Source organism: Protobothrops mucrosquamatus, unplaced genomic scaffold (assembly GCF_001527695.2).
Source record: "Protobothrops mucrosquamatus isolate PMUCROS unplaced genomic scaffold, P.Mucros_1.0 scaffold4667, whole genome shotgun sequence".
Lineage (NCBI taxonomy): Eukaryota > Metazoa > Chordata > Lepidosauria > Squamata > Viperidae > Protobothrops > Protobothrops mucrosquamatus.
Window position 1 is genome coordinate 1 of NW_015390565.1, and position 22,932 is coordinate 22,932.

At 37.6% G+C, this 22,932-nt stretch overlaps 1 protein-coding gene across 1 annotated transcript in view; it reads right to left on the reverse strand.

The window, feature by feature from the left end:
- Nucleotides 1-46: 46 nt before the first annotated feature.
- The window catches only part of LOC107299202 (nck-associated protein 1-like), a gene marked incomplete at its 3' end in the record, with an annotated part of 29,559 nt that continues 6,673 nt past the window's right edge, over nt 47-22,932 (reverse strand). Inside the window, exons 2-7 of the mRNA XM_015828566.1 lie at nt 19,659-19,769; nt 6,099-6,191; nt 5,844-5,900; nt 4,934-5,076; nt 4,760-4,850; nt 47-184 (exon numbers count right to left, since the gene is read on the reverse strand). Coding sequence (XP_015684052.1) covers nt 47-184; nt 4,760-4,850; nt 4,934-5,076; nt 5,844-5,900; nt 6,099-6,191; nt 19,659-19,769 — 633 coding nt within the window. The remainder of the gene's footprint in view (nt 185-4,759; nt 4,851-4,933; nt 5,077-5,843; nt 5,901-6,098; nt 6,192-19,658; nt 19,770-22,932) is intronic.

Genomic DNA, 22,932 nt, shown 5'->3' on the forward strand with positions numbered 1-22,932 from the left:
GTTTCAAGGCATAAGTATAATGCAGATCAATCGAAGAGTGACCTACTGTGTCTGACTGTGCAGGATTAAGCATTGTGCTGGGAGCACTGATGAGGCTCAAGAGCTGGGCATTTCTCCACTGATCAGCTGAAAGGTTCCGACGAGGATAGACCATTTGAAGTGAGATTAGGGCATCTGAAAGAGCCTAGAGCACAAATTAATAGTGAATCGAGACACACATTTTAAAAACTGATAATAAATAACATTTGAATCTAATATCACGGTACTTTCAAGCATCCAATGGTACTCATGTTTCAGAAATCCATAGCAAAACTTGAACACTGACTCCAATTTGCATGCTACAAGATAGCATGTAAAATACACCCTGCTGTTTTTAAATGCCTGTACATCCAGTGCGCCAACAAGCTAAGCCTGCATCAAAACAGCTGTGATGGGATACAGTAAATTCACATTCTATCTCTGGCTGAAAAAACAAAACAAAACAGTATTACTTCTTGCTATTTATTACCAAGGCTTATACATCAGTCCAAGTATAATTGACTCTAAATGGCTTGCACTTCCATACTCTATAACAAGATTAAAAACAAAATACATTCAATGAATCATCATCTTCTCATATGCAAAGAGCCAAAATCCGATTAAAACAGATATTCCTCCTGCAGGAAAGAGAGAGACTCACAACACACCAGCCTCTGTAGCCTTCTTGAAAAGCCATACATATTAGCTTTCTAAAATACCAAGTGGGTTGGGGCTAATCAGATTTTGAGGGGGGGGGGGCAAAAACACAGCTCACCCCCACAGCCCTTGCAATGAAAGAATAATCAGTTCATAAGTCTTCCCTCCGAATCTTATTCAGCTGCCAAATCATGAAGCATTTTAAAGTACTTTGAATTGCACTGGCAGCCATCCCATGCAGCTCTGAAAGAACAGGCAATGGATAATGGGCAATCAAGTGGCATCCATAACTAGCTAAGCTGTTGCATTTTGGACTGCCTCTACTATCTAGGTACCTTTAAGGGCATGAAAAGTGCATTGCATTACTGTAGTTGAAAAGTAGCCAAGGCACCTTAACTATGAGGAGGACTTGATTCAGCAAAGGCCATAGCCAGACACAAGATGAGAAGGCCCTCCTCACTGCAGCTACCTCTTGTTCTTCAAGTCAAATCAGTAAATCTAGGACAGGGGTCTTCAAACTTGGCCACCTTAAGACTTGTGGACTTCAATTTCCAGAATTCCTCAGCCAGCCATGCTGGCTGAGGAACTCTGGGAGTTGAACTCCACAAGTCTTAAAGGAGCCAAGTTTGGAGACCTCTGATCTAGGAGGAACTGCAGACGATGAAGAACTAAAGAACTAAAGAAAGAATATACATATGGATTCTGAACCCCAAAGCCATTCCACCTTTCTGGAACTGAGCCTGCTTTTTCGCCATCTAGACATTAATAACTTCCAGGCCTTAGATCAGGATTCCAATTGGCAGGGGTGGTGATGGGATAATATTCAACTGAGAATCTTGTGTCAGCTCCATACAGTAGAACAGACTAAGAAGAGTGTAACAGTATCAGGTCCAGTGGTATTCCACAACAGAACACCCTAGGCCTTGACTTCTTCCACCACTATTGACCGGAATTGTCCCCTTAGGAAAAAAGATCACTATGTATTCTCAACACTCAGACACACTGCAAAGTGATACCATAATCAATGATACTGAAGGCCACTGAGAGATCAAGCCAAATTGTGAGGGTTGCACTCCCTCTATTCCAGTCTTGCCACAGCTCACTAACAAGGGAGATCAATGTGGTCTTGAAACCATATCCAAGCATGAAACAGCCCAAAAAGTGTCCAAATAATCTTTTTTTATCCAGGCCCCTCTGCAACTGCAGGCCTATCTTCTCAACAATCTAAACAGGTGTTTTGAGCTGTACTGAATTAAGTTATGTATGAAGAATGTAGTAAGTAGATAAAAAGAGCCAACTGGAGACACAAGAGCGACGTTCTACACCTGACATAACTTAAATGTAGCACTAAACCTATCTGCACATTGACTTTGTCTATCTGTACCTCCCTGGAGGCTTTCACCAACCAGGAAAGGAAAGAATCCAAGGTTCAGTTGCCAAAGTTGATGCCACAGAAAATTGAATCAATTTCCTCAGATCCTGGCTCAAACTCTTATCACATAAGGCGTAATTCTGGTCACTTCTATAGCATTTGTGTAGCAGACCTGCAATTTCCAACTAATCTGAGTGCTTTTATTTCCCAATTCTCACAGCAGCCCAAAAAATGCTATTCTGACTTACTCTTTCTGGCCTTTTTGAACTGGACATCTGGGTGGCAATCCATACAATAAGAGTGGAGACATACTATCATTTTGCCACTCTTACAGCCACAGTGTAGGCTTGAACCTATGTTCTTACCAATGTTTGATCAGATTCACTCTTGTTTTTTTGTCAGCATTGCTCTATGCATCTCTCCAGCCCATTCACCTGCCGGAGCTCCTCAATAAACTTAATATTTCCCCTAGATCAGGGGTGTCAAACTGCCGGCCCATGGGCCGGACGCATCATGAGGAAACCGCACCCACCCCATTGCCGGCAATGGGGAAAAAGTTCTGATATGTCGCGTGACATCACATGACGTCGCAAGTTTGACATGTCTGCTCTAGATCAACTGACAAGGAGAGGCCACTCAGGTACAATCCTGTCTACGCCTGCAGTTGTTTCCATAGTAAATAACCAAGGCCTCTCCATAACTGTCTTCCAGGGCTTCAGTAAATTATCCAAGAACCCTCTGGAAACCAGACGATCCATTAGACATCTGAGGCAGACCAAATGAATAGACTCATTCATTTGCAAAGATTGGTAGTACTAGTTAACGCCATAGCAATCAAAGAGTAGTTCTGTCTATAACAAAGGACAGTTAATACCCTCCATTCTCAATTCATACTGCATCTACTTTTGAGACACAAATGAAATCTAGGAGAGAGCCCAACTGCTTCCAATTCCTAGGATGACCTATTAAGGTACGACACCACCAGGAGCAATCAGAACCAAATGGTTCACCTACTCAATCCTCTGCTCTCTCCAGGCCATTAACTCATTCCTCTTGTACTCCACCAACATCTTTGGTTACCTTACCCTGTCCAGTACTCAAAGCCAGGGCTTGGCATCACACAACTCCCAAATCTCACTTAACATCTCTGTTCCATCACAAATACACTTCTATTTACTTTCATTACCTTTTATTGTTCCTTTTCGCAAAGCTACTGCTTGAAGCCAGTTTATTTTAAAAAAAGCAGAGAGCTTTTTAAAATACTGACAAATGGTGATAGATATTAGAAGCTTTAAAAGCCATTTGGTTACTGGCTAACATGATCATATCATCTTGTTCATAAAGGATGAAACTACTTACTATAAATTCAATCCAAATATACAGCAGAGAATCTTTAACAGAGCTTTATAGAACGCAGGGAAAGTGAGTTTTATTTCCCTTTTGTTTTATAGTTCCTTCAAGATTCATTCTATTAACTCTGATTAATTTAAACATTCCTTTTCACATGCTTGCAAATGATTACCATCGCCATGCATATTTGCATGCAGTAAGAAAGTGAAATTATGAATGTCATATTTTTACCAGAATGTAAAATTCTTCTTTAATGGGACTACTGCAAGCATAGTCTAGGACAGTGATGGCAAACCTTTTAGAGACCGAGTGCCCAAACTGCAACCCAAAACCCACGTATGCATCTTTGAGTGCCAGGTGGGTGTGGCCCATTGGCTGGGTGTGGCCAATTGGGTGGGCATGGCTGCAGTGGTAACGGCAGACTGGGTGGGACTAAAAAGTTCAATCAATCAATTCCAACTTTGCAAGGACTTTTTTTTTCCTGCGAGAAGTTGAAATTGACTGATTGAACCTTTTTTTTTTTGCACATGGCGGTGGAGGCCTAAAGCAAAAAGGTTTTATAAAACCCAGCTGAAGCCTAGGACTGGGGCGACGACGCGCGTGCCCACAGAGAGGGCTCTGAGTGCCGCCTCTGGCACCCGTGCCATAGGTTCGCCACCACTGGTCTAGGAGGTGAAAACTCTGTGTCCCAAAGTATTAAACATAATTCTTTATATATATATTATATTTTTGAGAATAGTGAGAAAATGTGGTAAGCATATACGATACCAAAAGGGATAATGAAGGTTAAAATATTGAATTAGATAATGACTATGAAATGTTGGTTATATTCCAAGACTTAATAAGTGACTGAACACTATCTCACTATACAAATTCAGAAGTCAGGGAAAAAGCATAGAGAAATCACAATAATATAGCAATTTACAAATTTTGCTTACAAGGGAAAGATAAAAAGTTTTTATCTATTTATGCAACTAGCCTAATTAACAATCTAATTATTTTTAAATCATTAATGAAAATAGTGACAGGCACATTATAAAGCACTTAACTGAATTTTAAAAATACATACCGTATTTTCCGGCGTATAAGACGACTTTCTAAACCCTGAAAATCTTCTCAAAAGTCGGGGGTCGTCTTATACGCCCAGTCGTCTTATACGCCGGAAAATACGGGTATTCTATTTTATTCCTTTACACATGTGGTTTGGCATATTACTCATCAAGTTTTCTCTCCCCCCCCTCTCTCACTCAAACTCTATATTTTAACTGGAAAAGTTGGGGGTCGTCTTATACGCCCAGTCGTCTTATACGCCGGAAAATACGGTACATGCTCATTTCAGCAAACAGAAACATTCACACCTACTTTACTGTGTGGTACAAATTCTTCCATCATTTTCTTCAATGGGTTCTCATAATCCACAATCATCTGGCCAAGACGTGGGTACTCTCTATCACTGAAAGCAAAAGAAGAATTCAGTGTAAAAATACTTGTGCAAAATGAATGAGGTCCCCGAAGGCCCCCCAGTGTATCAGATACCTTGCTCCATGCGTCATTTCATGAGCATAGTTGTACAATCCTATGATGGCTTTCCGTTCTTCAATCCGAGACAGCAATATCATTAATGTTGTGTAGGTTATGATTAAGTCTAGATAGTTCTTTGTTAAATCAAAGTTTACGGTCTGAAATTAAAATACAAGGAGAGCTATTTTTTAAAAAAAATTATGCCAAATGTATTAATTCACTGATTAAACAATGCACACTTTTTTCCAGCAGATTACTCGTATCACATTCAAATTTTTATTCTTCTTGCAATTTTTCCATGCCCATTGACCCTGGTGTCTGTGACTAATATAGGCCCAACATCTGGACCTCTCAGATTTGGTCCGACTTATTAATTTGTCCCAGCCAAAATCCTCTATGTGAGCTCACCCAATAAAACAATTGTCAAATGTCTTGAAAATACATTTTTGGGTTCCAGAGGTAAAAGTAGTTAGTGACAAAATATAAAGTTCTCTCAGTAGCTGATATCCTAATTCTCTATCCTCTTCCTGACAAACCAGTGTACTGTTGCATGGAACAGTCAGAGAAGTAGGATTTTTGAGATGTGATAGTTTGGGGGGGGATTTGGGGGAAATTTAAAAGAAATTTTTTTAAAAACATATATTAACCCTATTAATTTATTAAAACTATTCACCAATGGCCTTGTTTTGCCAAAAATGTTTAAAGACCCCATATTGAACAGATATTCCTGATCCGGCATTATTTAATAGTAATTTAAGCAGATGAACCACAGTGATTTGATGTATGAACCCTATGGCCTGTTTTCAATCTTTTAAGAATCTAAGAAACAGGTCCAGCTTGATATAACTACAACAATACAACCCTGATATTCCCTAGTAATGTTTCTATCTTAATTGCTTGAAAGATTCATTTTTTTCAGACTTACAATATCAAAGAAGACTTGGCAAACATCAATAGTATTCAGTAGTTCACAGACATGATCCTTTGAAATAAAAAGGGAAAGAAAGGTATGATTGTTAATTACACCACAACATTTTACAGTAACAAAGAATTTATGATAGGCTATATATAATTTTCAAAGTAACATCATAGTGAATGATTTAATCTAAAACTTAATAGGAACTTTTAGCTACAAGCTATCGAGCCTCTCAAGAAAGTTAATCTATACTTAGATCTTTACCTTAAATTCCATAACATCAACAAAAGTGAAGTAATATAAAGCCAGATTCTTCAGAATTTCTGATTTCTCTTTCTGCAGCTGAGCTAGCTGTTGCTGTAAATTAAAGAATATATATATATATTTAGACATATACACAGACCGTACTTTTTTTGCACAAGCAATAGTTTAGTTTTGGGAAATTAAGAAATCATATTGCAATAATCAGGTTTTCCATAATTTTTTTACTGATGATTTTACCATATAATTAATATCAAGTTGCATTTTATAGAAATTTTACAAAAATCAATAAATAGCAGGATGCAGTCTTTTCTGCTGTAAGCTCAGTGGAGTTCTCCCCCTGTGAATACACACATCTACCATAAGGCTGGCAGTTAGGGAAGCAAGAGGGTGAACGTGGACAGAATACCTAAATCAACCAGATTACTTCAAGGAAATGTCTATACTTTAACCATTGTGTGTGGCTTTTTATTTTTAAGACCAAACTAGCATGAATTGGAATTTGAAAAGGTTAATTATTGATATTTTTATTTCTATCTACTTATGCACAGACCATGGTTAAAGAGCAATGCCAAGTCAGGAAAGGAGATGGCACCATGTGCGTATCTGTTAACCAGTGTGATTGGCTAACACGTCACGTAAATTAGATCTTTGTTTCTTTGCTTGAAATCTCTCACCAAACTGAAGTGTTGAGATCAGAGCACGAACTATGTGTGTATATAAGCAAGCCAGCCACCCATTCCAAATAATGAATAGCTCTCTGTGATACACAAGTGTGTGCACACATTTCATGAGCAAAGGTATGCACACACATAAAAAAAGAGGACTCCACTGGGCTCTTTGCAATATTTTCATGAGAGCTAGCTGAGAATGATTCTAACCATATTTTTATTATCTTTAATTAGTCCTGGTTACTGGGTATAATTAGTAGTCGTTAGTACAGAAACTGTGACATAGGCACAGAAGATCTAAATATGAAATTAAGTGTTATGTATTGGTTATACAGATAATTAGCCAAAGCAAAACCATCTATGAGCACAAATCAGCATGATGAAAAGAAGGACAGGTTTCTTGATGTGGGAAAAGTAGGTGGGTAACAGAGTTTACAGATTTACTACAGAAAAACAATACACTTTTAAAATTCAGAACTTACCAAAAAGAATATCCAGGCAAAGCCACGTTAAGCATGCAAAATAAAATGTAGATACAAACATAAAATACGGTAACGGTTCTTTAACCAGGCCAATATAACACAATATACATTGAAAACACAAGCAACAAAAGAAACAAAGATGAAAAAAGAAGCAAGAGGCTAGCATGTTAAGACATTGGTGAAGGTATGGAAGAGCAAAATATGAAAACAAGAGTATTCAGTGAACATAGGCTTTCACACAGTATTTTCCAGCAATATTCGTGTTACATACGCTACATACATTACACTCTGGGTGCTATGATAAAAGCAATAATTTCCTTCACACTGAGCTTCATGAACAGTGTCATAGATTTGAAATTGTATCTATAATATGCTATTTCATTGAAGATGGGAAGCAACAGTATTCTGAGAGAAATGATATGTTCTTTTTGAGAGATGGTCTTAAGACAGGTCAATATATGAGGGAAATACACTTTTTCAATCCGTTCACAAAAGTCAAATAGAATTTTATCGTTTTCCATCTTTTCATAAACATTCAAGTAATTCTCTGTTACATTCTCCTAAAATAACTTAATTAAATGCAGATAAATTGCTCCTGAAAATTATCAACAGGAATCATTTCTGGAAGCATAAATAAGAACTGATGTTGACAATTGTTACTAAGATGTAATAAGACAGGCTGAAGGGTATGTAAGGATAACAAATGCATATTAACGGAACCAGTTTTACTCAAACATGGAGAAATATTTCCTCATTATATCATTCAGAAGATAGGATACTCAGAAGGAACTACAACAGGTTATTTTGATTTTAAGGAGACTACAAAAGAAATATGAAGGCAATATTTGGTTCCATGCTCAGGATTTATGAAACTATCACTTGGATTGAGTTCATCTAAGAATACAATTCCATAGATACTGAATTCACAGGATACCATGGGTTTTGGCTAATTGTGGCTTCGCTATATATCTGTACAAACTTAAAGACTGCATTTCCTTAACTGCATAGTTGCAAGGCAATTGTCGTTTGCTTTTAACTTATGTTGTCTGAAGATGGTATGGCAGTTTATTTCAGCTGATATAAAGTCAACAAGGCAAAAGTAACACAGTTTTCCTTCTTCCCTATTCAGACTGACAGCAATCTAGAAGCAAATCAGGGATGGATAATCTGAAATTGCATTATCTGTAAAAGAAGCCGTAAGTTGCACCCAGGTTACAACACCAATTAGAACCAGGACTGCTGTCACAAGTGATGTGGTCACAAAATCACGTGATTGTACCACTTAGCAACAGCAATTCTGTCAGTCCTGGCAACTATCAAAACCCCAGGACGGTGCAGGTCATTAAGCAGGAAGAAGCTGGAGTCCCACATAAGAGAGTGGGTGCCATAAGTGGGGAATGGGGAGCAGGCTGGCAATCATGATCACCTGACCACAGAGATTCTACTTTGGCCACAACTTTGTGTACCTACTGTAAGTCCCCCTTATACAGCACCATCACAATTTTGAATGGTTGCTCAATGAGGTTGCATGAGGATTATCTGTATATCTACATTGCTAAGCCATAACAGACCATTGTCGTTATCACCTGAATGTGATCACTTATAATCTTGATATTCTTCATCCCTTTCTAACTGACATTAGTAATCAAGTTCATGATATTCTTTTATTTACTTACAGTAAATAAAATACCAAATACCTCCCTTCGACCAGTCCGCTCCCACAGAGAGGGCCTCCTTAGGGTGCCGTCGGTCAGTCAATGCCGGCTGGCGACCCCCAGGGGGAGAGCCTTCTCTGTGGCAGCTCCTGCCCTCTGGAATGACCTACCCCCCGACCTACGTACAACTGCGGACCTGCGCCTTTTTCGCCGAGCCCTGAAAACCCATCTATTTTGTGCGGCCGGCCTGGCATAGTCTTAATTAGGTTTTAGTATAGGTTTTTATATGGGATATTTTAGAGCAGGCCTTTATTTATTTAATTTGATTTTAGAATAGATATTTATTGTGATTTTATTATCGCCTGTTCACCGCCCTGAGTCCCGTAAGGGAGATAGGGCGGTATACAAATCTAAATAAACATAAACAGTATATCTGAGGAGTCAACATGTATAAGCAGCTAATGTGAGATGATCAACTAAGATGGGACAATCTTATCAATATATCCTTATATCCTAAGAATCAATGTATCTCAAGAGCAGGAAAAATAAAGATATTGATTAAATAAAGATGCATTTTAAAATGTTTATTTTACAAAGCTATCATATTGTTCAACCTTTCCGCCCCTTAGTATTAAAAGAATCCTATAATAAAACACACTCAAATTTAAAAGATACTTTCTTATCCAATGGATGACCATTGTTGTCTGACTTAGTGTTTCACAGAAAATACTGGAGATGATTCCAACTAAAAATAATTTGGAAATATATCTTATACAAAAGATTTTTCTCTCTTTTTAGAAAGTGTAATATAATCACATAAACATAAAATTATAAAATATCAATATTAGAAGGGACCTTGCCAATTATTTAGACCAATCTCTCCTGCCCAAATGCTTAAATCCACAACTTTTAATAAGTGGTAGGGCAAAATTGAGGCAAGTTGAGGCTAATTTATGCTAACCGATAATGCACAAAAAAAAAATTGAACAGAAAAAGGATCAATAAAGGAGAATATGTGTAGCTCAGGATTGAAAGGAGGCTTCTTGGTGCTCTCTAAGGTTAGTTGTTTCTTGCAGCCATTTCGTTACCCCAAACTAGGTAACGTCATCAGTGCTAGAAAAAGGATCAAATATGAAGGGAGTGGAGAAGGGGAAAAGTAGGCAGAAGAAAGATCAAAGTAGAAAGTGGAGAATTCAGGCAGGGGGTGGCATAAGGAAAAAGATTCCGCAAAATTCCCCAATGTCTTCCCAGCTTGGAATGTTGCTAACCACTCCATTCAAAGGCCCTTTCCATTCTAATCATGTGAACCAGAGTTGAGTTGCTTTTGAGGGGTTGGACAAAAGTCTAAAAGCCATGCTTTTCCTACTTTTTGTCTCCAGTATTTCTCTTTCTACTCAATTTTCTTGTGATTTGTAATATGAATCTAGCTCTTTTTGAAGGAGTGATTTGGGTATGTATTCTCACATATGCAATAACAGTACCCATCTGATCCCTCATTCTAGATCTTCAGGCTAGTGCTCTACAGGGTTAAAACGAGAACCTTATTCTTCTGCAGGTGAGCTAGAATACCTGGCCGGAGTTTGTAAAAAGATGAATTAAATGGAAATATAATGCTGCTTGCAAGCAGCTTTGCTATTCTGCAGCCTATTATTTTTTATTTACGTTGCATTATCTCATAACCTAGCTTCAACTGTAAGAAGTATAGCAAACACTTTACATGTCATCAATGGATAATATGCAAAAGAACCAGATTCCATTTCTAAAGATACATATTACACTAAAAATGTTCATTTGTATTCTAGAATCACTTAAGTAGATCTTTCCAAAGTGAAACTTTTTTTTTTAAATAAGTCAATATCTGTTTTTTAGGTAATGTCCAGGGATCTCCATTCTAAAAACCCATGCAAAGCCCTCCCCACCAAAAATACAATGGTGATTTTATTAAAATAAGATAGCTAAAAGGTATTTAATAATTTTTCTTTTCTGTCAGTTTAAATAGTATCTCTAGCAAGTTTCTGAGAGATTTCGGGGACAGCAACTCACTCCTAACATAACAATCAATACTTAACTAGGTTACCTCAGGAAAAAAACTTGATAAAATGAAAATAAGGAGGAAGATATTTAAGTAGATCATATTTTTAGGTTTTAAATGAATTATTATCTATTCCACTCAATGTCTTCAAGTTGTGTAAAGATTTGGCAAATTTCTGCTTTTATTTCTGCTAATTTTACTTTACTTATGTTTAGACTCTATTATTAATAATTTCTAAAACAGCAAGATGTTCATTTCGCAGTTCACTGGTATAGTTGTGTCTATCTAATGAGTAATTCAAGGAATTGAAAGTATGAAATATATAAGTATTTACTGATAACTCCTGCAATATTTCTACCAGTTCCTTGTTTATACCCCCAAAGGATGGTTACTATTTTGTGGGATCAACCCTTATGAAAGAGAATTGGCTATTTAGCTCATGCAAGTAGAACATTCTGTCAATGTGATTTTATAATTGGTCACTACTGAAACTATTGGCAGCAGTCTTCTCAACTCTGAAGCTTTGAGAATGGGTAGCTCAGTGATAATGCTGATATTTCTAGGTTGCCCTATTTCCTTCTCACGTGAAAAGAAAATATTAGTAAATATTAGTAAAACATTTCTTTCTCATTTTTTTTAGTAAGTCATCACATCTCCAACTCAGAACATCTCAAGCATGCCATAGTAAAACTGTCAAGCTTTATATTTGAAATAGGAGAGAGGAGACCAAAGGTTGTTCTTAAGTAGAAATAGATATATAGTACAAAATAGCAACAAGGAGAAAGACAGGCTACTTATCACCATAATTTCAGCTTTGATTATATAGAGCTGTAAAGAAATTAGGTCAGAGGGTACAATGCTGGAGGATACATGAACATCTGAGGCTGCTTGTCTTATCCTACTTCATGCATAACCTGTAAATCTGGTCTGTGCAATATTGGCCCATACAAAGTAGTAATTACTATAGGCATGTAACTACTAGGAGTCAAAATTTAAACTGAGTACACATAAGATAGCAGGAACTGCTGCAAAGCTCCTAAGCGAGATTAGAGAAAACTTATTTCTGCATGATCGTTTACTAATTTGTAGCCAATATATGATCAGTTGTTTAACTGATCAAATGTCAATCCACCTGACATTTGAAGTAAGTAAGAAACTCAAGTTTATATTGCTGAACGATCACACCTTAATTTCCACGCTTCTTAAGAATTGCGGGGAAAAGTAACAACAGAACACTTGAAATGCAACACATTGCCTACTCCTATAATTCACATGATTTGAGTTATGCAAATTTTTTTCCCAAGATTTTGTAATATATTTGTGTAATATTTAAACAAATCTTGGTATTGTGGAAAAATATGTTCTCTTAAAAAAACCATCTTTTAAGTCTTTTTTACTTTTACTTTCATTATTTCTTCATAGTCCAATTCACCAACTGAAATTATGACCATAAAAATGAAACCTGTATCTTTAATATTATAGCATGTGTTTCAAAAATCCTGTACATGTAGTGTAGGATTTTTCCTAGGTAAATATAAATACCCTTATTTATAAAATAGAACAAACTGAGCAAACTTTTCAAAAGAGGTGCTACGTAATTTGCGGAAGTCTTTCTCTTTGAATCATTAAAAAAGCAGTGCTCCCCACCCACAAAGTCTTGCACAGTTCCTTCATAGACACATGTTTTCCCCAGTAAAATAGTTATGCATCAAATGTATGCAAGGACAGCTGGGAATTACTTATTAAGCAATCACATGACCCTGGAAAAGGAAGTGGCTATTAAAACCATTTTAACGCTCGTCTTTCAAAGGACTGGAACAGAAAGCTACAGAAAGTACGCTCCAGTCAGGAAATATAAATGGGAGACAATCATTTAGATATGGGCCAGCTCCATTTAATAATCTAATAGATTCAATGGATGTAACTCAAGCAGTCATTATGTGCCTTAATTGCAGCATCCACCATGAAAAATATATCAACCATCCAGCACTAGACAAGTTCCCTAACCAATCCTATGCAATTCATTTAAACATTGTGTAACCGTAAATGATTATCTCGGTGAAATAAAATCTGTATTTAAAGTGTATTTTAAGTTAACTCCTTAAATAACAAGAATGCTTAACTTAATGATTTACTTCAGTTAAATGCAAAGTAAACAAAAATATTTTAACAATTTTTACATTGTGAAAATCCCCTGAAAGGTGTTTGTACCATGTGGAATCACATACTCACCGCTTCTCAAGCAACTGCCTATTTTTTTTTCAATCTTGCAGTTGCTTAGTCTGTTCCTATTTGTCTTTGGGCATAGCAGCTTTGTTAGAAAAAAGTGATACATCTTTTTTTAAAGATTTTTTCCCCCTTAATACGAACTGCCATCCTTCATATGTATGACATGTACTACAAAACGCTTCTTTGTAAAGATTTGCATAGCCCTAAAATGTCTTTTAACTTTCTTTATAAATATTATTAAGCATTGCACAGAAATCAATAACAGTTGTTTTTCTTACTACAGAGTTAATTACTGTAAAATGCTAGGAGTATATAAAAGGAAAAAAATACTTTCATTTCATCGCTATAATAAAACATTTCAGCTTTCAATATTTTTTCCATTGTTATTGTACTTACTACCTCAAATCTTTCTCGTCTGCCTGATACATTTTAGTAATCTGTTGTCAACAAGTAGCCAAAGGGCAAAAGGTTCTTGAGTAATGAGTGAAACAATACATTCCTGGTTATAATAATGGTAAAATGTACCAATTAAAACTGTTCTACAATCAAAGTTGCAGAAAACATGTGTGGGGGGAAATTCACTACTAAGAAATGGAATGTAGTTTCTCCCCATCACATCTACAAATCAGATTTCTTAGTTGTACTAGGAGAGTCTACAGGAGATTCAAGGGGCAAAAATAAATTCAGGAGATCAAGTTTCTGGTCACTACCAACCAATTCATTTTGACTGTACTGTAGAAGAGGGATACGTAATGTTCGGCGCTCTGAATCTGTTTTAAAAGTTGGCTTTGGATCTTGCATTACTTTTGGAAGATACTGTCCGGTTCCTCTCTCCACTCCCAGTTTCCCAAGACAACGTTGTACTCTGACCATTCCAAACCTCCATCTTGATCACATGATACCATTCACTTACCCAAGCCCATGACTAAAACATCTTTGAATTGTTACGTAGGTAGTCCTCAACTTACGGCCACAATTGAGCTGAAAAATTCTACTGCTAAGCAAGGTGATTATTAAATGAGTTGTGCCTCATTTTACGACCTTTTTTGGCCACAGTTGTAAAGCGAATCACTGAAGTTGCTAAATGAATCATGCAGTCGTTTAGCAAATCTGGCTTCCTTCTTTGGTTTTGCTTGCCAGAAGCTGGCTGGGAAGGTTACAAATGGTGATCACATAACCCCGGGACAGTGCAAGTGTCATAAAAACATGCAGGTTTCCAAGCATTTGAATTTTGATCATGTGACCACGGGATGATGCATCAGTCATAATGATGAAAACTGGTCATTAGTCCCTTTTTTTCCAAGTGCCATTTTAACTTCGAACGGTCATTAAACAAATGGCAGTAAGTCGAGGATTACCGGTATACAACTGGCATATTCCCTTTATGCCAACACTATCCCAATCTTGCTTCACAGCATGTAAAATCTAGAATGCTTTATCATCCATTTTCTTAGCGGCCAGATCAAGTGGCTTGTAAGGGGGTGCGATCAGAAATTTCTTTTCAGATCTGATCACTACCCATACTCCACTGCAAGCATTTCTCTTCCAGCAACTCCCCTCCCAATTAGCATTCTGCCTCCTGGATTCTCTTCCTTTATGTCCTCTCCCTTCTCTAATTTGAAAGCGCCTTCTCCAGGCTGCCTGAAAATACAGAAGAGAAAAACAGATCTCCACTACTTTATTTGGCAAAGAAGAGGCAAATCTGTACAATTCTGCTCTAATGCTATTCTGAAACAACATTTCTGCTACTTTATTTGGAGAAGCGAGGGCGTATCGGTGCCAATTCACTTAAACAATGTTCTGAAATAGTGTTAAGAGTCTGGTTTACATATAGCAGCTGTAATTTCCCTCACGCACTATCCAGAAAATAAAATATAATATCTGCACTGTGCTTTGGTTTATTTTCCAGTCTTCCTAGATTTGTTTCACTCCTCTTGAAATAAGAGATTGGCCAAACAATGTCAGTCTTGCATTTTCAGTTGTTCCAGATTCAGAATCTATATCAGGGGTAGTCAACCTTGGCTCTTTTATGACTCGTGGACTTCAACTCCCAGAATTCCTGAGCCAGCCATGCTGGCTCAGGAATTCTGGGAGTTGAAGTCCACGAGTCATAAAAGAGCCAAGGTTGACTACCCCTGAATATGCTTGCCCAACTGCGACAGTATCTGCTTTCCTGCTCTCTAAGGTTATCCCTGATCTGCTGTCTACATGTACACTGCTTTATTTCACACTTTTTTTTTTAATCTCAAGAGATGCCCAAATGGTGTGTGGGAAGAGGGGCACACAAATCTGTTCAGAAAGTTTTAGCCAGAGACCATAAGTCAGCTTCTCCCTGCTGACCATGGACACGCTGAAAGGGGTTAGCAATAAAGCCAGACTGACAAACCAGGATCCCCTCATTTGATAGGTTCTCAGAACAGAGGCAACAGAGACAGGATATGCTGGCATTGTTTAGTGCTATCAGCAGATAGCATTTTATCTCAATAGCGGGGCAAGACTCATAAAAATACTGCACTATAATAACATTCCCTTTTTCTCATTGTTTTTTTCATTTGAATTCCAAAAAGGAGCAGAAATTCCTTCTAATTTGTACTTTATAACATCTTTTTGTGCATTCAAGATAGGAATACTAACCAACAGCTGTTTGTATATTTGGGAGGGGTTTTTTTTTAAACAAAATGATTCCACCCATAGCATTGAATAGTGAATTTATTTAACATGCAATTAAGTGCCTTTAACACAAAATAAGTGAAAAGTTAAAAATTAGTGTAATCTCAATCTAAAAATTACAGAAGCAAAACCAATCCCCCCAAACCTTATTAGTTCCAAATTTTAAAACTTCTTTGGTATAAGAACTTTACTTAATCATTGTACCGAACTGCTATTCTCAATGCATTGTATGCAATGTAAATCCAGTTTTGGCAACTTTTGCTGACTCGTGAGATTTTGCTCTTGTTGCAACATTTTTGTCTGAGGCATAATGGTAAGCAGGTAGAACCTGTCCAACGCTACCCTAAAATTAGCTTTGAAGAATATTAAAATATAAAATAAAAATATATACATATATACTGCCTACCTAAAAACTTAGTTCTGATATCCAACTTTTCTCAAATCCAAACTAAAACTATGCTTTTCTCTCCCTTTGTTTTCGGGATTTTCTATCTTAATTCTTGGATGGGGTTGCATTCCTGCACTCAAGACCAGTTCACAATCCGGGGAGCAGCTTAGACCAGCAGTTCTCAACTTATGGGTCGTGACCCCATTTGGGGTCGATCGACCATTTCACGGGGGTCGCCAAGCAAGGCTGTCCGCCATTTTTTTCCCCTTTTCCGGCGGGTGCCTTACCTCCCTTGAGCTGGGCCAGCTGGTGGTCGGCCTGCTCCGTCTCTGCCGCTTGCCAGCTACGCCTCGGCCGGCGCAGGGGGCGGTACCGCACATGCGCGGCGCTCCCGGGCAGGGAAAGTCCTCAACTTACGACCGGTTGGGCAGTCCTCGACTTACGACCGGTTTAGTCCTCGACTTACGACCGGTTTAGTCCTCGACTTACGACCGGTTGGGGGTCGCGGCATTAAAAAGGTTGAGAACCACTGGCTTAGACTCATTGTTTGTGCTCAAAGAGCAGGGGGCAAGTGAGAGCCAAGAAGACCTTTACTCAGCTACATTTGGTGGCCAGTTGCATCCATTTTTAGAAAAAAGAGCTCTCCAGAAGGTCATATATGGCCTAGTCACCTCACAGTTGGACTAATGCAATGCTCTCTACATGAAGGTGCACTTGAAGGCCATTCATAAGCCTTAGATGCAGTACCAACAATGTTGAATGTGTCTTAGTGTAGTGTGATACCATTGCTTCATGAGCTGCACTTGTTGTCTGTGAGGTCCTGGATACAATTCATGGCACTGGCTATCACCTAGGAAGACCCTCATGGATAGGGCCAGTTTATTTGAGGAACCTATTTCTCATGGTTTCTGCCCATCCAGTAAGGTTGGTAGAATTCATATGCTTTGGAGTCCCTTGATTAGAAATGACATCTAGGAGGACTTATAAACCATGCTTTGTCTGATATGGTATCTTTTCTGGAATGACATTCCCCCATCTCCAAGATCTATACAGTTTCCATCCCAATGATGTTCTAGAAGAAAATGACTATTTTCCCAGGCCTTGGGAATCAATCTTCAGTGTAGGAGTGGCCAACCTTTGAACAATCAGGTCACAACTCAAATTCCTGATTTTTCAGGACCACATGAAACCATACAATCAAATGGTGGTCCTAATGGAAGAGGCATGGCTGGAATCACAAACCATTCCCATTCCCAGCTTAACCACCCATCCCCATCCTGCTCAAAGTTGTAGAGTCCAAATGTAGCTACTTTGCTATCAATTTTCAGCAGCAGTGTCTATGTCATGTCTATGTCACTGACTAGACCGCCAGTGCTTTGCAGGTACTGCAGTGGGACATTTAAAAAAATGGAGAAATGTTCTGAATGAGTCTTGGAAGTGTATACCCTTGGACAGATTATATCTGAGTTTGGGCTCTTATAATACCACTTTTCCACTGGGTAAGTAATAATCCTTTCATGGGTGGCTGATGCTTTCCACTGTGAAAGTATACATACAGATCAAGCCAAAGTCATTGCATTTGAAAGTTACAGATATTATTGTGGCTTGCAAAACTACTTATCTGAAATGTTGACAAAGTACAACATTTGAATCAGAGTTCAGCATTCTTAAAGTACATCTATAGAAATCAATGGGACTTTAGCTTTACATAGCTAATAAGCCTTACTGATTTCCAATGAGCCTTCTCTAAACATAATTGTCTGGATGCAACTTACAGCAAGTATAAAATGCATCTGAAATAAAGTTTTAGATACATAAATATAGTAACATTGCCAAGTGGGACCATAAAAAGGAATATAATTACTGAACTTAATAACTGCCCCAGACATAGGAAATTTCAAGCAGCCGTGCAAACTCTTCCATGCAGAAATCATGCAAGCCCATTACCTGCCTCCCCTTTCCACTTCTGAGAAGAAAAACAGATAGGTAAGATCATCTTCCTCCCAATTTTCCATTACAAAGAAATAAAAAATAACCAACGGAGAGCTTTCTACATTTCTATCAGAACTCAGTTAAGATTATAAATATCTTTAAAGCAGTGTATGCTTATTTTATTGAACAAAATATGATAATGTAGCGATACCACTGAATTAATTGAAATAAATCTAAAGGTAGGGAACAGTAAAAGGCATGATTTGAGGGTATTTTATTCCATCCTGTTCAACAGATGGCAAAGCATCCACTTTCACAATACCAAAAGAACAGAAATAGCTTCGTTTTGCACAATTACCTGAATTGAGAGCTGGACCCTTAGAAATATTATTGTGGGAGATGATTCTATTTTATTTATTTATTACGGTATATTTCTAACATACCTTTCAGGATCACCATAAACTGGTTTATAAGACTGTAAAACAATATACCAACACATATCCCATCCCTGCCCCCTATTCAACATCTTTGAAGATGCTCTGCTATAAAAGCTCATCAACAATTTTCAGAAAGTCAGTGGATTAATGGATGGTGAAGCTGATGGAATTGCCAGAAATGATGAAATTGACACGTCTGATGAAAGCAAAGACTCTGACAGATATTATTTCTACTTTGAAGCCACTTTGGGGACGATGATTAGAATTATATGGGATTACGGAAATAATGTAAACAAATGTTAATCTTAGATAAAGGGTCTGATGTATATTTTGTTATCTATATGAAAAAAGTTTCTATTTTTCCTTTTTTGCACTTTCACTTTTTTCTTCTCTGACCTTTTTATTTTCAGATCTTTTTTTCTGCTTATCTTTTAACTTAAAACCAATAAAGTTATATAAAAAAGAATTTTCAGAAAGTGTTGTGGTGCTCTTTCTACCCCAGGTTATGATGGAATGACTAGTTTAATCAAGAGGCAGGAGCCCATGAGAAACTTTCTTAGAAATGTATTTATTTCATTCAGTTTTCTTCTATAGTTTATAATTTAAAAGAGGGATGGCTATGTAATACTTGAAAAGTATCTGTTACTATTTCTAGTCGTAATTCTTTCAAAACATTTTCTAATTCTCCACTGAGTTTGGAACATCTCAAACATACTCACAATAAACCCTGACACACTCAAAGGGTTCCACTGAAATTCTGTTCCCAAAAACTATTGTAACTGCTTAGTAGGGTTATACTCTAAATTAGATAAGCTCCTAACCAAATATAAAAGTTTTAGGACATAGTAATAGTCAATACAGAATACTTCTTCTATTATGTCGTTAACAAAGTTACAACTATTTAATGTCAGTTTTCCATCTAAAATAGTCACTACAAAAATGTCAACCAGTATCATCACTGATATTATGGAAACATTAATAAATCCCTAGCAGTTGCATTAACAGAATTGATTAAAGAAGGAGACATTTATGAAATTCAATTATTTATGGAATGTTTCATTACTTACATTATTATTGCGTGTCTCTACAGCTGGAAATTTTCTGACTATGAATTTAACAGCGGATTCCAGATTTTTATCAACAAGATATGAAGGTTTAGCTTTTGGGTCTCCACAAGCCTATGGAAGAAAATAAAAACAAGAAACTAAAGATATAATCTTTTCACCAAGCATTTGTTATAAATAATCTGCAACCAAGAAAAAGAAATATCTCTTTGGCTTCATAGTGAAGTGAAAAAAAAATGAATGGAGATTGTCATAGCTGGACAATGCAATGAGACAGTACAGAAATGTTCTCCTACTGGAAAAAAAATGTGTGGACATTTCAAAGCAGTTAATGCAGGACAGTAGTGAAGGGAAAAAGCCATCTTAAAAGAAAATAATATTTTCCTTGTATCAGAGTGTGAAGTAGGTTTATCTTTAACTGCCACCCTGAATTAGTGAAGCTAAGCAACTGGCAAAAAAAAAAAAAAGCAATCATGGGCTTATTACATTTTTATGTCTCATCTGAATCAAAGAAACAAGCAGCTTAGAGTTAGCATTGGTCTGTCTACAATCTGAACAATTAACACTAGCGTGCATTTAAAGGTAAATGAAAGCAAAAGTCCTAATGAAATAGACCTATTTAAACTGTGTTTGTCAAGGTTACCTTTAGGCACAAGTTTTGCACCTGCAGCCACATTTCTTATGTTCTGACCTACAAACACACCACAAGCCCCACATAATTATTTCTGTCATAGAAACCAAGTCTTTAATTGGGCTGGGGATCCAGTTGTACTACTCTGAAATCTACTGAATGTCAGTATGGTGGGTGGCAGGAACAGTTCTCAATTTGACTAGTACTGACAACCTGCTTCCAGCCTAAAAAAAATTAAACATTAATTTAGGTAACCTTTATTTCATCTAAACTTCCAACCTTCTCACATTTGCTAACATCGTAATGTTTAAATGGGTTCTTATGGGATGTTGTGATGTCTCAGCTGGCCATCACTTTGCATAATGCAGATATTATCCTTAACTGCTAAAGGTAAACCTTTTCTTAAAAGTACATTGTTCTAGTCCAGGGGTAGGCAACCTTGGCTCTTTTATGACTCGTGGACTTCAACTCCCAGAATTCCTGAGCCAGCATGGCTCAGCTTGGAAACCTCTCCCTTTCCCCTCAGCATGGCTGGCTCAGGAATTCTGGGAGTTGAAGTCCACGAGTCATAAAAGAGCCAAGGTTGCCTACCCCTGTTCTAGTCTAAAATGAAGTCAATCTAGGAGCAGTGGTACGTAGTAAAACCATGCCCAAAGTACAATTAGCATATTCAAATTAACTACTCTTAAAAGAAAATTGTGCAGTAATTCTAATTTGGTACCAATACCTTTTCTTCAACATAAAATTCTCATGTAATCTGTCTCATGCAAATTGTAACATGCTGCACATTTCTATACAATATAGTGAAAAGCCAGAATGGCAACTTATTATTATTATTATTATTATTATTATTATTACTATTTACAGTTGTGAATAATAGAGAGAGAAATCATGGAAATATGAGGCTGATCTGAAAGCGGGCAGAGGGAAGGTGAAAAAGCTTTGCAAACCTTCCATACTTGTCCTTGCTGGGGAAGCATTGTAACGAAACAACAACAAAAAAGAGAAGATTACACATAAACAAAAGGTTTTTGTTTTTAAAATTCCCATAAACATCAGGTTCAGGAATGCAAACTAAAACTATTAACAGAGTTAAAGCTAAATATTGATACTCACAGTCAACATTTTAACTGTCTCCATTTACATATATGTTATTTAAAAGGTGTAAATCATAATTTTCAATACATGTCACCTCCCAAAGTATCATTCTGAGAGACAAGGAAAGGAATTAACAAATTGATAGTGCAGGAAACCTTCGGGAAGTAGAACTCTTAGTGAAAATCTTACATACCTGTAATAGAAACGAGAGCCAAGAACTTGGGAGGGGGGGGAATCCCAGTCATTACAGCAAATCTAATGTTTATTGAATATAATTTGCCATAAGAGCTTCATGAAGATATTTAAGATTTTCTCTAAACAGCTAGTCAATATGCCTGTTTCATACACAGAAGAAAAATGCTGCTTGCTTTTAAATCAACTACAGGGTAGTCCTCGACTTACAACCACAACCAAGTCCAAAATTTCTGTTGCTAAACGAGACAGTTGTTAAGTAAATTGTGCCCTATTTTACAATCTTTTGGCCAAAGCCCTTAAGCAAATCATTGCAGTTGTTAAGCAAACCGTGCAGTTGTTAAGCAAATCTGACTTCTCCCATTGATTCTGCTTGTTGGAAGCCAGCTGGGAAGGTTACAAATGGTGATCACATGACCCTGGGGGAGTATCTTAAATAATGATCATCAATAATGCGGATTACCAAGCACCTGAATTTTGATCATGTGACCAATGGGGATGCTGCAACTGTCATGTGAAGACCGGTCGTAATTCATTATTTTCAGTGCCACTGTAACTTTTACAAGTCACTAAACACATAGTTGTAAACCAAGGACTACCTGTAATCTTATATCAAAGTACTTTTTTAAAAAAAATGAAAATAACTTTTTAATTTAACACAATTTTCAAAATTTTCTGGATGGGAATTCCGGTGGGAACACATATCTGAAGGGGATTTAAAAAAGACCAGCCTAATTCTTAAACAGTCACTGATAGAAGACCCTAAAAAATTCTACTTTCTCTAGACACCAAAGCCTGTCATATTCATGCATAAATGGAGTGCCTTCATTCTTATTCTATCTTGCAAATAACTCTTGATTAATTTCACATAATTTAAATAACATATTCCAGAGAAAAACTGAGCGATCTTATTGCAGATCACTAAGTCTTTTAGTCTCTCCTCCTATTTAATATTTTAAACCAGCAAAATGTTCAAACCTATGAAATTAAGATAATATAAAGCAGTGGTGGCGAACCTATGGCACGTGTGCCAGAGGCGGCACTCAGAGCCCTCTCTGTGGGTACGCGTGCCATCGCCCCAGCCCCGCCTCTCCCTGTGGCCCCCTCATCAGCAGCCTCCCTGGAGGAGAATCGCCCGCGGGTGCGGCTCACAGGGAGCAGCGCAGCCAAGGACATAGCAGGGCAGCAGGGACACGACTCCGCCCTCACACCCCATATCGTGCAGATGCTGCGGGGTGTGAGCGGAGGGCGTGGCTGCCATAGTGCTGCAGGGTTGCCTGGAGGCGGTGCTTGTCCCTGCAGGTAGGCGGGGCAGGGTGGGGGCAGAGCAGGCAGGATGGGAGGCGGAGCGGGGGC